General features: G+C 44.4%; 1 protein-coding gene across 1 annotated transcript in view; it reads left to right on the top strand.

The window, feature by feature from the left end:
- LOC137436372 (legumain) overlaps positions 1–13822 on the top strand; it is a 38870-nt gene that overhangs the window by 11203 nt on the left and 13845 nt on the right. The window contains exons 3-7 of the mRNA XM_078786365.1: positions 3086–3183; positions 8995–9076; positions 10991–11076; positions 11250–11325; positions 13662–13724. Of these exons, the coding sequence (XP_078642491.1) occupies positions 3086–3183; positions 8995–9076; positions 10991–11076; positions 11250–11325; positions 13662–13724 (405 nt within the window). The remainder of the gene's footprint in view (positions 1–3085; positions 3184–8994; positions 9077–10990; positions 11077–11249; positions 11326–13661; positions 13725–13822) is intronic.

Genomic DNA, 13822 nt, shown 5'->3' with positions numbered 1-13822 from the left:
CCGTAAGCGGTTGAAGTTGGTTGTAAGGCTTCTTCTTCCTGACGTCATCATACTTAACTCAGAAACGTGATGAACGGCACATTCACCAGAATATATTCAACGAAAAGGTAAAATGATGATTTGATATTTGTGATGGATTCTGATTTGGATGTAATTGCTTTTCCACTATATTTTCTCTCATTTAAAATATGTTAATGTTTCTTTTTCGCTTGAGCAACGCCGGATACTCCAGCTATAAACACTTTTATACTTTACTGGGGGTACAAATACAAATACAAATACAAATTTGTCTGGGGGATAACATAGGCTATGTGGCCGCAGCCTCATGCAGTGGTGTGGAGGACCGGGAGAGGGGCGTGAATTCTCTATGTAAATGTGTACCGTGTAGCGCCACCTGGTGATGGTGGCAGAGGGTATTACAATTTCCTTTTTCCTTTTCTTTTTTTACCTGGGCAACACTGAGGTTAAAGCAGTGTTTGCACAGGTAAATTTTTCCTTCTTCCCTTCCCCCTCCCCCAAAACGGAGGAGCCTGTCAAAGCTCCCCCCCCCCCCCCCCCCCCCCAAATGATGTATATGTAGTATATATCTTTCCCCTCACTCTCCCCTCACCCCCCTCCTCCCCCTCCCCTCACCACCCTCCCAGAGCCGTAGATAGAGAGAGTTCGGTCAACCCGGTTTCAACTGGTCTGCCCTATGATTGGTTAAGCGCTGTCATGTGATTCACAGGCGCCATGTTGTTACCCAACCTCCGTAACTAGCAGAACGCGCATCGCATTGCATGCATTCGCTTAGTGGAAGTTGGGATGGATGAGGGGAAGGAGGGATGGATGAGTGGAAGTTGGGATGGATGAGTGGAAGTGGGGATGGTTGAGTGGAAGGAGGGATGGATGAGTGGAAGTTGGGATGGTTGAGTGGAACTTTGGATGGATGAGTGGAACTTTGGATGGATGAGTGGAAGTAAGGATGGATTTTTTTCGTAGGTTCGCTAGCAGTATGAGCGGAAGGATGGATGAGTGGAAGGATGGATGAGTGGAAGGAAGGATGGATGAGTGATGGATCTTCCACTCATCCATCCCTCCTTCCACTCAACCATCCCCACTTCCACTCATCCATCCTTCCTTCCACTCATCATCCATCCCTCCTTCCTTCCACACATACATCCATCCTTCCACTCATCCATCCTTCCACTCATCCATCCTTCCACTCATCCATCCTTCCTTCCACTCATCCATCCCTCCTTCCACTCATCCATCCTTCCACTCATCCATCCATCCTTCCACTCATCCATCCATCCTTCCACTCATCCATCTTTCCACTCATCCATCCTTCCACTCATCCATCCTTCCACTCATCCATCCTTCCACTCATCCATCCTTCCTTCCACTCATCCATCCCTCCTTCCACTCATCCATTCTTCCTTCCACTCATCCATCCCTCCTTCCACTCATCCATTCTTCCTTCCACTCATCCATCCCTCCTTCCACTCATCCATCCTTCCTTCCACTCATCCATCCCTCCTTCCACTCATCCATCCCAACTTCCACTCATTCGGAACTGATTAAACAATGTATGAAACTCAGGAACATAAAAATAAACCCGTCCCTAATAGCAGTAAGTTGCCAGCACGCTTGAACGCACGCGCGCGTGCACTTGACCATGGGTAACAACATGGCGCCTGTTGTTTAGTTGGCCAAACTCTCTCTATCTACAGCTCTGCACCCTCCTCCCCCTCCCCTCACCTTCCCTCCCTCCCCTCCTCACCTCCTCCTCCCCCTCCCTCCCCTCCTCCCCCTCCCCCCCCTCCTCACCTAACTGCCAACTTCACCAGGTTGTTGATAACTGGCAACTTCACCAGGTTGTTGATAGCTGGCAACTTCACCAGGTTGTTGATAACTGGCAACTTCACCAGGTTGTTGATAACTGGCAACTTCACCAGGTTGTTGATAACTGGCAACTTCACCAGGTTGTTGATAACTGGCAGCTTCACCAGGTTGTTGATAACTGGCAACTTCACCAGGTTATTGATAACTGGCAACTTCACCAGGTTGTTGATAACTGGCAACTTCACCAGGTTGTTGATAACTGGCAACTTCACCAGGTTGTTGATAACTGGCAACTTCACCAGGTTGTTGATAACTGGCAACTTCACCAGGTTATTGATAACTGGCAACTTCACCAGGTTATTGATAACTGGCAACTTCACCAGGTTGTTGATAACTGGCAACTTCACCAGGTTGTTGATAACTGGCAACTTCACCAGGTTGTTGATAACTGGCAACTTCACCAGGTTGTTGATAACTGGCAACTTCACCAGGTTATTGATAACTGGCAACTTCACCAGGTTGTTGATAACTGGCAACTTCACCAGGTTGTTGATAACTGGCAACTTCACCAGGTTGTTGATAAGTGGCAACTTCACCAGGTTGTTGATAACTGGCAACTTCACCAGGTTGTTGATAACTGGCAGCTTCACCAGGTTATTGATAACTGGCACCTTCACCAGGTTGTTGATAACTGGCAACTTCACCAGGTTGTTGATAACTGGCAACTTCACCAGGTTATTGATAACTGGCAACTTCACCAGGTTATTGATAACTGGCAACTTCACCAGGTTGTTGATAACTGGCAGCTTCACCAGGTTATTGATAACTGGCACCTTCACCAGGTTGTTGATAACTGGCAACGTCACCAGGTTATTGATACCTGGCACCTTCACCAGGTTATTGATAACTGGCAACTTCACCAGGTTGTTGATAACTGGCAACTTCACCAGGTTATTGATAACTGGCAACTTCACCAGGTTATTGATAACTGGCACCTTCACCAGGTTGTTGATAACTGGCAACTTCACCAGGTTGTTGATTCACCAGGTTGTTGATTCACCAGGTTGTTGATTCACCAGGTTGCATTCGTTGTATGACTTGATGGTGTTTTTCGGCAACGATGGACAGAGGAAATTGTGATAACGATAACGATAACGATAAGCAATTTTGTTATTTGCATTGAGCTTCACCTTCCTGGAGATCTAAGCTTGAGATGAAAAATTTCCGGTTTATAAATTATTTGTCGTCATGTGTTTTGCAGGCGGATGCTTGCCATGCGTACCAGATAGTGCACAGCCATGGCATTCCAGATGAACAGATTGTTGTCATGATGTACGATGACCTGGCCTACAACACAGAGTAAGTCACCCTTTATCAAGTTTACGCTTCTTTACTTTTGATGTGCTGTTTGTACTGCATCATGTTTTCTAATCTGGAAACTCTTCATCAAACTCGAGAGTTCACACCTTACTCCGCATCGTTGTGAGAAACAAGGACATGGGCGTGGTCTGCGAGCAGCAAATTTGATTGGTCAAAATGATGTAAAACGTCGTGATATTTGTGTTGACTGAAGATGTTTGAAACTGAAGCTAAACTGAAGATGTTTGAAAGTGCTAAAAGGCAATTTGTGTTGTACAGTGTTCAAGTAAACAAATCGATTTAAATCAAATGAAGATTTTAAAGAATGTAGAAAAAAATATTTTCAGAAGTTTACCGCCGTTGATGCAGCGTCGATTACACCGCCTTATTTATATTACCAGACATTGTGTCTACGCAAGTTATTCGTGCCTGTTGTTTGTGTCCTTTATGATGTCCTTAAAAACAGTAAGTTTCCTGTTTGGAATGATTTTCAATTTTGTTTAACTACCAGACAAACATAAAATCTCACTTCTCTTTACGCACGTGCGATCGGGACGAGATTCCATACAATTTCCCAAGTTCAGAGCCAAAGTACTGCGAAACTGCAGATTTGTGTTCTGATTAATGTTCAAAATATCACATAATATTGGAATTAAATTATCCCTCAATTATAAATGGACGTTTGGCAACAGACAGACAGACAGACAGACAGGCAGGCAGACAGACAGACAGACAGACAGACAGCCAAAATGAACCAATCTCCTAATCCCTGTTTTTGGTTTGCGCGAGCTGGGTTCTGATTATGGAATATCCTTTTTTCCATCAGCTGCTAACTTTGTTACTTGCAAAAGCGAAGATTTTTCCAGTATATTGGTCGGTTGCGTTTGTTAGTTTGTCTGTTTGTCTGTTTGTCTGTTTGTCACTAGCCTACAGGTCACAATTCTAAACCGATCGTCATGAAACTTCACCAAGTTGTAGAGGTCGTCACAATTGAGAAGCCTATCGATTTTGAGGTCAAAGGTCATCTAGAGGTCGAATTTCTAAAATCGCCATTGTCATCCAATTGACTTGAACATTGAACAGCATTTGCATATTGAGTCACGAAATAGGGAAACTAACTATTTTGAGGTCAAAATGTCAAAGGTCAAACTTCCAAAATCAATTTTCATCCGATTGACTTGAAAATTTAACAGCATTTGCATAGTACCTCACTGAATTGGGAAACCAATTATTTTAAAGGTCAAAGGTCAACTCAAGGTCAAACTTCTAAAATCATCAATTTTCATCCTATTGACCTGAGCTTTGATCAAGATCGTCAATTTTAATCTTGATGAAAGAATGCACAGTTTGATGGATCAATGGCAACCTTTTTGGGGGGAGGGGGGGGAGGTGGATTTTGCAAGTATCGTGCTCTGCATGACACCTTGTTACTTGGGAAAATCGAAGATTTATCAAGTATATTTGTTGGTCTTTTGTGTTATTCTGTTATTCTGTTTGTCTGTTTGTCAGTCGCCTACAGGTCACAATTTTCGAACAATCATCACGAAACTTCACCAAATGGTAGAGTTCGTCATAAGCAAGAAGCATGTTGTTTTTGGGGTCAAAAGGTCGATAGGTCAACATAGGCCAAAGGTCACCAACTTTGTCATATTTCAAAAATCCTCAATTTTCATCTGTTTGACTTGAAATTTGAAGAGGATTTGCATATCTGGTCACTGAATTCAACCCCAAATTATTTTGAGGTCAACTTAGGCCAAAAGGTCAGCATAGGCCAAAAGGTCAACATAGGCCAAAAAGTCAACATAGGCCAAATTTCTAAAATCCTCAATTTTCATCCGGATGACTTGAAATTTTAAGAGGATTTGTATATCTGGCACTGAATTCAACCACCAAGTATTTTTGAGGTCATCATAGGCCAACAAGTTATTTTAGGGATTTCGCAAGTATCGTGCCATGCACGACTTTTTTGTTGTTTTTTTGTTTGTTTTCCATACAACATCTCAGCTCATGGAAGAGCATGATTACAGAGGGTAAAAAGAAATCAATTGAAACTGGTCGTGGGGCAGCAATTGGACACAAGTAAAGGAATAAATGAATGGGGAAATTTGAGAGGGAAGAGGGAAGGAAACAATTTGAGAGAGAGGAGAGTACCATATGTAAGAGAGAGGGGTGGTTGGGTTCAGTGGCGGTAGAAAAGAATGTGAGTAGGGCGACGGAGGGGAGGAAACACTGCAACCTACAAATAAAAGGGTTGGGTTAGAAAGGGATAATGGGTTAATAAAGATGGGGGATGACGTGAGATGGAGATGTGCTGCCTCCTTGAAACTCTGAAGGAACGAAGAGGACGGCAGAACCCTGGGAAGATGTTTCCACGTGTGCAAGAATGGAGGAATGAAGAGTTGAGGTGTGCAGTCGGCCTGGGTTTTGGAAGGTTAACGAGGAGGTTGCTTGAAGAACACGTGCATCCTGGAGTTGTTGGGCAGAGACGGAGGGTTGAGAGATCCGAGGGAATGAATCTGGACGAGAGACGGTTTAAAAACCAGTGGCGACAGGAAGGGAGATGCGACTTCAAAATGTGATTTCCAAGAAGTATCGAGTCGGAAGAAAAGCTTTAAGTTATGAGTTAAAGTTTGTTTTTTAAGTTTTAAAAATGATGATGAAGACCGAGGGAAGGATGGAGTGATGGGGAAGAATGACTGAATGGGAAATAGTATGGGAGTGATGGGGAAGAATGACTGAATGAGAAATAGTATGGGAGTGATGGGGAGAATGACTGAATGGGAATAGTATGGGAGTGATAGGGAGAATGACTGAATGGGAATAGTATGGGAGTGATGGGGAAGAATGACTGAATGGGAAATAGTATGGGAGTGATGGGGAAGAATGACTGAATGAGAAATAGTATGGGAGTGATGGGGAAGAATGACTGAATGGGAAATAGTATGGGAGTGATGGGGAAGAATGACTGAATGGGAAATAGTATGGGAGTGATGGGGACGAATGACTGAATGGGAAATAGTATGGGAGTGATGGGGAAGAATGACTGAATGGGAAATAGTATGGGAGTGATGGGGAAGAATGACTCAATGGGAAATAGTATGGGTGTGATGGGGAAGAATGACTCAATGGGAAATAGTATGGGTGTGATGGGGAAGAATGACTGAATGGGAAATAGTATGGGAGTGATGGGGAAGAATGACTGAATGGGAAATAGTATGGGAGTGATGGGGAAGAATGACTGAATGGGAAATAGTATGGGAGTGATGGGGAAGAATGACTGAATGGGAAATAGTATGGGAGTGATGGGGAAGAATGACTGAATGGGAAATAGTATGGGAGTGATGGGGAAGAATGACTGAATGGGAAATAGTATGGGAGTGATGGGGAAGAATGACTGAATGGGAAATAGTATGGGAGTGATGGGGAAGAATGACTCAATGGGAAATAGTATGGGAGTGATGGGGAAGAATGACTGAATGGGAAATAGTATGGGTGTGATGGGGAAGAATGACTGAATGGGAAATAGTATGGGAGTGATGGGGAAGAATGACTGAATGGGAAATAGTATGGGAGTGATGGGGAAGAATGATTGAATGGGAAATAGTATGGGTTGATGGGGAAGAATGATTGAATGGGAAATAGTATGGGAGTGATGGGGGAGAATGACTGAATGGGAAATAGTATGGGAGTGATGGGGAAGAATGATTGAATGGGAGTGATGGGGAAGAATGACTGGGAAATAATTTGCCGTTTTTGTTAAAATATATAAATCCAGTTTTTTAGAGTTTTGGGTTGGAGTGATGAAGACTGATAAGGATGAGCTTGTGGGGATGAAGACTGATAAGGATGAGCTTGTGGGGATGAAGACTGATAAGGATGAGCTTGTGGGGATGAAGACTGATAAGGATGAGCTTGTGGGGATGAAGACTGATAAGGATGAGCTTGTGGGGATGAAGACTGATAAGGATGAGCTTGTGGGGATGAAGACTGATAAGGATGAGCTTGTGGGGATGAAGACTGATAAGGATGAGCTTGTGGGGATGAAGACTGATAAGGATGAGCTTGTGGGGATGAAGACTGATAAGGATGAGCTTGTGGGGATAAAGACTGATAAGGATGAGCTTTTGGGGATAAAGACTGATAAGGATGAGCTTGTGGGGATTAAGACTGATAAGGATGAGCTTGTGGGGATGAAGACTGATAAGGATGAGCTTGTGGGGATGAAGACTGATAAGGATGAGCTTGTGGGGATGAAGACTGATAAGGATGAGCTTGTGGGGATGAAAACTGATAGGGATGAGCTTGTGGGGATGAAGACTGATAAGGATGAGCTTGTGGGGATGAAGACTGATAAGGATGAGCTTGTGGGGATGAAGACTGATAAGGATGAGCTTGTGGGGATGAAGACTGATAAGGATGAGCTTGTGGGGATGAAGACTGATAAGGATGAGCTTGTGGGGATGAAGACTGATAAGGATGAGCTTGTGGGGATGAAGACTGATAAGGATGAGCTTGTGGGAATGAAGACTGATAAGGATGAGCTTGTGGGGATGAAGACTGATAAGGATGAGCTTGTGGGGATGAAGACTGATAAGGATGAGCTTGTGGGGATGAAGACTGATAAGGATGAGCTTGTGGGGATAAAGACTGATAAGGATGAGCTTGTGGGGATGAAGACTGATAAGGATGAGCTTGTGGGGATAAAGACTGATAAGGATGAGCTTGTGGGGATGAAGACTGATAAGGATGAGCTTGTGGGGATGGACTGATAAGGATGAGCTTGTGGGGATGAAGACTGATAAGGATGAGCTTGTGGGGATAAAGACTGATAAGGATGAGCTTGTGGGGATGAAGACTGATAAGGATGATCTTGTGGGGATGAAGACTGATAAGGATGATCTTGTGGGGATGAAGACTGATAAGGATGAGCTTGTGGGGATGAAGACTGATAAGGATGAGCTTGTGGGGATAAAGACTGATAAGGATGATCTTGTGGGGATGAAGACTGATAAGGATGAGCTTGTGGGGATAAAGACTGATAAGGATGAGCTTGTGGGGATGAAGACTGATAAGGATGAACTTGTGGGGATGAAGACTGATAAGGATGATCTTGTGGGGATGAAGACTGATAAGGATGACCTTGTGGGGATGAAGACTGATAAGGATGAGCTTGTGGGGATGAAGACTGATAAGGATGATCTTGTGGGGATGAAGACTGATAAGGATGATCTTGTGGGGATGAAGACTGATAAGGATGATCTTGTGGGGATGAAGACTGATAAGGATGAGCTTGTGGGGATAAAGACTGATAAGGATGAGCTTGTGGGGATAAAGACTGATAAGGATGAGCTTGTGGGGATGAAGACTGATAAGGATGAGCTTGTGGGGATGAAGACTGATAAGGATGATCTTGTGGGGATGAAGACTGATAAGGATGAGCTTGTGGGGATGAAGACTTATAAGGATGAGCTTGTGGGGATGAAGACTGATAAGGATGAGCTTGTGGGGATGAAGCGAAGTTGGACAAAAAGGGGGGGGGGGGGGGAGGGCAGAATGTGTTGGGTTTAAAACTCAGAAGCGTGCCAAGGCCTTTGAAGCGCACACTCGTCCAGATGATAAAGCTTGACAAAGTAACTATAGACAAGATGACAGGGAACAAATGGCAACAATTCGACAAGACAAGAGCTGCGGCGCAGTGAACTTGTCCTTTTTACAGGTTCTTGAAGAGCAATGAAAACCACGTGTATTCAAAATGGACGAACCTGGTTCAGCAGAATAACACCTTGTTATGTTTTTGTTCCTTGTGTGCAGGAACCCAACACCTGGAGTCATCATTAACCAACCGAATGGCCCCGACGTGTACAAAGGTGTCCTGAAAGACTACGTGGGCGATGTAAGTAAAAGTGTGATTGAAATAATTCTGCTGTGATTAAGAATTAAATGAAGTTTTTATTTTTTGTGTACAAGATCGAAGCTCGTGTAAGAGCTAACATTATCACAAAAACACAAACTGACACATAAACCATGAGCTAAAGAGAGCAGGAGACAAGATGGGGAGAGAGAGGGAAGCACACAAGTGTAACAGCAGAGAGCAGCGACATCGGGAGATATGTGGGAGTGAGGAGGCATGGGCGGGAGGCATGGGAATGGGGGGGGCCGGGGGGGGGGGAGAAGTATAAAACACATGGACACTGCGAAGACTTCCAGGAAAGAAGTTGGAAATTCAAAAAAGTGGATCTGGGGTGAATTAGCGGGGGTAGAAAAGATCAAGGTTTTGGATGGGGGAAGATAAGAGATGGTGGTGAACAGCTGTTTTAAAGACCTGGAGGGAGGAGTGGGATTGAAGAGAGTGAGGGAGTTTGTTCCAGAGGAGGGAGAAAAGAGTTAATGTTGTGAGGAAATGCAACAAGCACTTGGGGTTTACTTTTGGTAATTTGATCAGTAACCCTTTCCTTCATATAGAAATATATAATAGTGCAGTGTGTGCACGTGTGTCTGTGTGCGGATCCATGCGTGTACACCTTGGAATATTCATTATTTCTGGCCCACTGATTTGTTAATGAATGACGTCATTCAGAAATAATGCCTTTTTCTGGTCTTCATCAATGATCTCTCTGACTCTTGAAAATCCTCTCTATCTCTTTGCTGATGAGTCTACTCTCTGTTGCTCCAATCTTCATCCCTCAGATCGGCAGTCTGCAGCCTCCTCACTCCATGCAGACCTGGACAAAATCACAGACTGGGCAAACAAGTGGAACATGTCTTTCAATCCTGACAAATCTCACACTCTTACGATGTCTCTCCGAAAAGACCGACTGGACAACCCTCCCATCCACTTTCTGAATAATCCTCTCCAAGAAGTTCTGTCACTCAAGCTTTTGGGTCTCACTATCTGCCATGATCTTTCATGGGAAAACCACATTTCTAATCTGGCCTCCAAAGCCAGTCGCCGACTGGGCATCCTCCGTCGTGCGAAGTCCTTCCTTGGCACACCTGAGCTCCTCACCACATACAAGGCTTTCATCCGCAGCTCAATGGAATACTGCTCTCCCCTCTGGGCTGGTGCTCCTGCCTCACACCTAGCTCGTCTTCACGCTGTTGAAACCAAAGCATTCAGAATCATTGGAATCTCCCGCGATGAAGCTAACTCCAAGGGCCTCTCACTCACTCACCGCAGGCAGGTTGGTGGTCTTTCCGTCTTCTACCGACTCCTCTCTGGCCTTGCCCCCCCAGCTCTCTCTGGGCTCTGTCCCGCAAATATTCCTACAGGTCGCACAAGATCTGCCTGCAACCCTCTTATGGTCAAACTGCCAAAATCAAGACTCTCTGCTCACCTTCACTCCTTCATTCCTCTTTTCTCCCGCCTCTGGAACAAACTCACTCTCTTCAATCCCACTCCACCCTCCAGGTCTTTAAAACAGCTGTTCACCACCATCTCTTATCTTCCCCCATCCAAAACCTTGATCTTTTCTACCCCCGCTAATTTCACCCCAAATCCACTTTTTTGAAATACCAACTTCTGTCCTGGACGTCCTTGGTGTCCTTGTGTTTCATACTTCTCCCTCCCCCCCCCCCCCCCCTCTTCCCACGCCTCCTCCCCCCAAGCCCTCTCCCTTCCACACATCTCCCTGCTCTCAAATGTTGTGTTTGTGTGCTTCCCCTTCTCTCCCCATCTTGTTTTCCGCTCCCTCTTTTTATATATTTTGTTTGTCCGGTTGATTTGTTTGTGAAGTAAATGTTAGCTCTTTCACGAGCCTCGATTCAGTATACAAAAATAATAATAATAATAATAATGTGTTGTATGTAGGACGTGACTCCAGAAAACTTCCTTGCTGTGTTGCGTGGAGATGCAGAGGCAGTTCGAGGGAAAGGAAATGGAAAAGTTATTCACAGGTAGGTTTTGATGTTTCTGAAATGTAATATTTGGTTTTCCTCTTCATTCAGCATTAGGAGGATTGAGGTAACTCAAGGTAATCAAATACATTATGTTGGACTGTTTTTGTGTTGTAGTAAAGATGGATCCCCGTAACTAATCTAATGTTCACCTTCTGCCATTCTCCCTCCAGTGGTCCAGATGACCACGTGTTTGTTTATTTCACCGACCATGGCGCTCCTGGTTTGCTGGCCTTTCCGAATAATGAGGTAATTCTCTCGTCAAGACTTACGGATGAACATCATGTAGTACATGTAGTACATGTAGTACATGTAGTAGTACCAGTACATGTAAGTGTCATGTCATGAGTTCATTTTGCAAACTGCACTAACAGGTTGGTTTAAACCAGTATAAGGTTCAACAGTAGAATATAAATATATACATTGCATTCCCATCTGAGCACTTACCTTATGATACTGGGACCTGAGGTTCAAATACCATACACTGGTCTCTTCTTGAGGAACACTGCTTACTTATCAAAATTTCCATTGTACTGAAAGGTACGTGTGGACAATCCCATTTTAACGAACCAATACTCTTTGTAAAATAAAATAAAATAAAATGAAATAATAAGAAAACATTGTAATGTGGAATAATGTTTAACCCTCTGGAGTCTACTATTATTATTATTATTATTATTATTATTATTATTATTATTATTATTATTATTATTATTATTATACCCTCTGGAGTCTACTATTATTATTATTATTGTCCCCCGTCGCACCGCGGAGCAAAAGGGGGACTATGGCTTTCCCCTCCGTCCGTGTGTCCGTCCGTGCGTGCGTAAGCGAAGGACCGCATTCGAATTTGGTGTGTGGGTGCAACCCACGTCAAAATCCAAGATGGCCGCCGCCATGTATGTCTGATGCCATGTATGTCTGAACCTTGTGAGCGAAATATCTTGAAAAATAAGCGAAGTACCAACTTCTAATCTGGTGTGTGGGTGTATCTAGGCATGACGAAGAAAGCTATTGAAAATTGGGTCGCCACGTCAAAATCCAAGATGGCCGCCTTGCGTCTTCCACACACGTCCAACCAACCGCACGCACATCCAACCAGCCGCACGCACATCTAACCAGCCGCACGCACATCTAACCAGCCGCACGCATATCCAACCAGGTGCACGCATGTCCAACCAGCCGCACGCACATCTAACCAGCCGTACGCACATCTAACCAGCCGCACGCACATCTAACCAGCCGCACGCACATATAACCAGCCGCACGCACATATAACCAGCCGCACGCACATCTAACCAGCCGCACGCACATCTAACCAGCCGCACGCACGTCCAACCAGCCGCACGCACGTCCAACCAGCCGCACACACATCTAACCAGCCGCACGCACGTCCAACCAGCCACACGCACGTCCAACCAGCCGCACACATGTCCAACCAGCCGCACGCACGTCCAACCAGCCACACGCACGTCCAACCAGCCGCACGCACGTCCAACCAGCCGCACGCACGTCCAACCAGCCGTACGCACGTCCAACCAGCCACACGCACGCCCAAGCAGCCGCATGCACGCCCAACCAGCCGCACGCACTTCCAACCAGCTGCACGCACGTCCAACCAACCACACGCACGTCCAACCAGCCGCACGCACATCTCACCAGCCGCACGCATATCCAACCAGGTGCACGCACATCTAACCAGCCGCACGCATATCCAACCAGGTGCACGCACATCTAACCAACCGCACATCTCTGCCGATATTCCTCCCATCACATTGTTTTCAATGTGATGTTATAATCCATTTTGGGGTCTTCTAAAACTAGACAAGTATAATGAAAAAATAGGACTGCGGGTCCTGAAACTCACCTGGATCAGGAGCAACAGTCACTCAAACCCCCACTGACCCCTCAAACCCCGACATTTTTATGCCGTGAACAAACTGTGGTACAGCAGGGGCAATGCAAGTTGTGATCAAGTTTCATCAAAATCGCGTGTGTAGTTTCGGGGAAGATAGAAAATATCTATTTTTGGGGTCTCCATGCACCCACGTCCTGTTCATGTCATTGTTAGCATGGAATAACACACTCGATCGTATGTTTCATGACTTGTACTGTAAATCCATACACACGTGTATGTGTATGTGTATATATATATATATCTTATGTATACACATACTTGGTGTGAAACATGCTGAACATAAAATGGGATGATTTTTTGTGAAATGAAGATCGCAGAGAAGATTTGAGCAAATTCCAGTGAAGGAAACACAGATTGAAATGGTTTTGACATATTAAAAGGATGGATGAAGAAAGATGAACAGTAGAAGATCGGTGGAAGACCAAGAGCTATTTGGGAGTAAATTGGGGAGAAGGTTCTAATGGAAGATTGAATTAACATGGAAAAATCAAATGACCTCAGGATCTAGGCCAAGGTAGGAAAGGATGCAAACCTCTGGTTCAGGTGTTATGCTGTCTGTATAACATTGGGAAGAGAACCGTCAATATAAACAAAATATCACATTTATTTTGGAATTTTATGTTACTTAAAAGTTTGTTTTTCAACATTGATCACTTTTCTTTTTCAGTTATATGTCCAGGACCTCGACCAAACGCTCACACAAATGTATCAACACAACCAGTACAAAAAGGTAAATGCTCGTCTTCGATCAATAAAAAGTGAAATGTTTTTATTTAATTTTTATTCTTTGGGAAATTTTGGGAAATGAGTTTTAAACTTGCTCTCTCC

The sequence above is a fragment of the Myxine glutinosa genome, chromosome 11, assembly GCF_964187855.1.
Source record: "Myxine glutinosa chromosome 11, kmMyxGlut1.1, whole genome shotgun sequence".
Taxonomy (NCBI): domain Eukaryota; kingdom Metazoa; phylum Chordata; class Myxini; order Myxiniformes; family Myxinidae; genus Myxine; species Myxine glutinosa.
The sequence above is the reverse complement of the archived record's forward strand: the minus strand, read 5'-3'. Positions and strand labels throughout refer to the sequence as shown.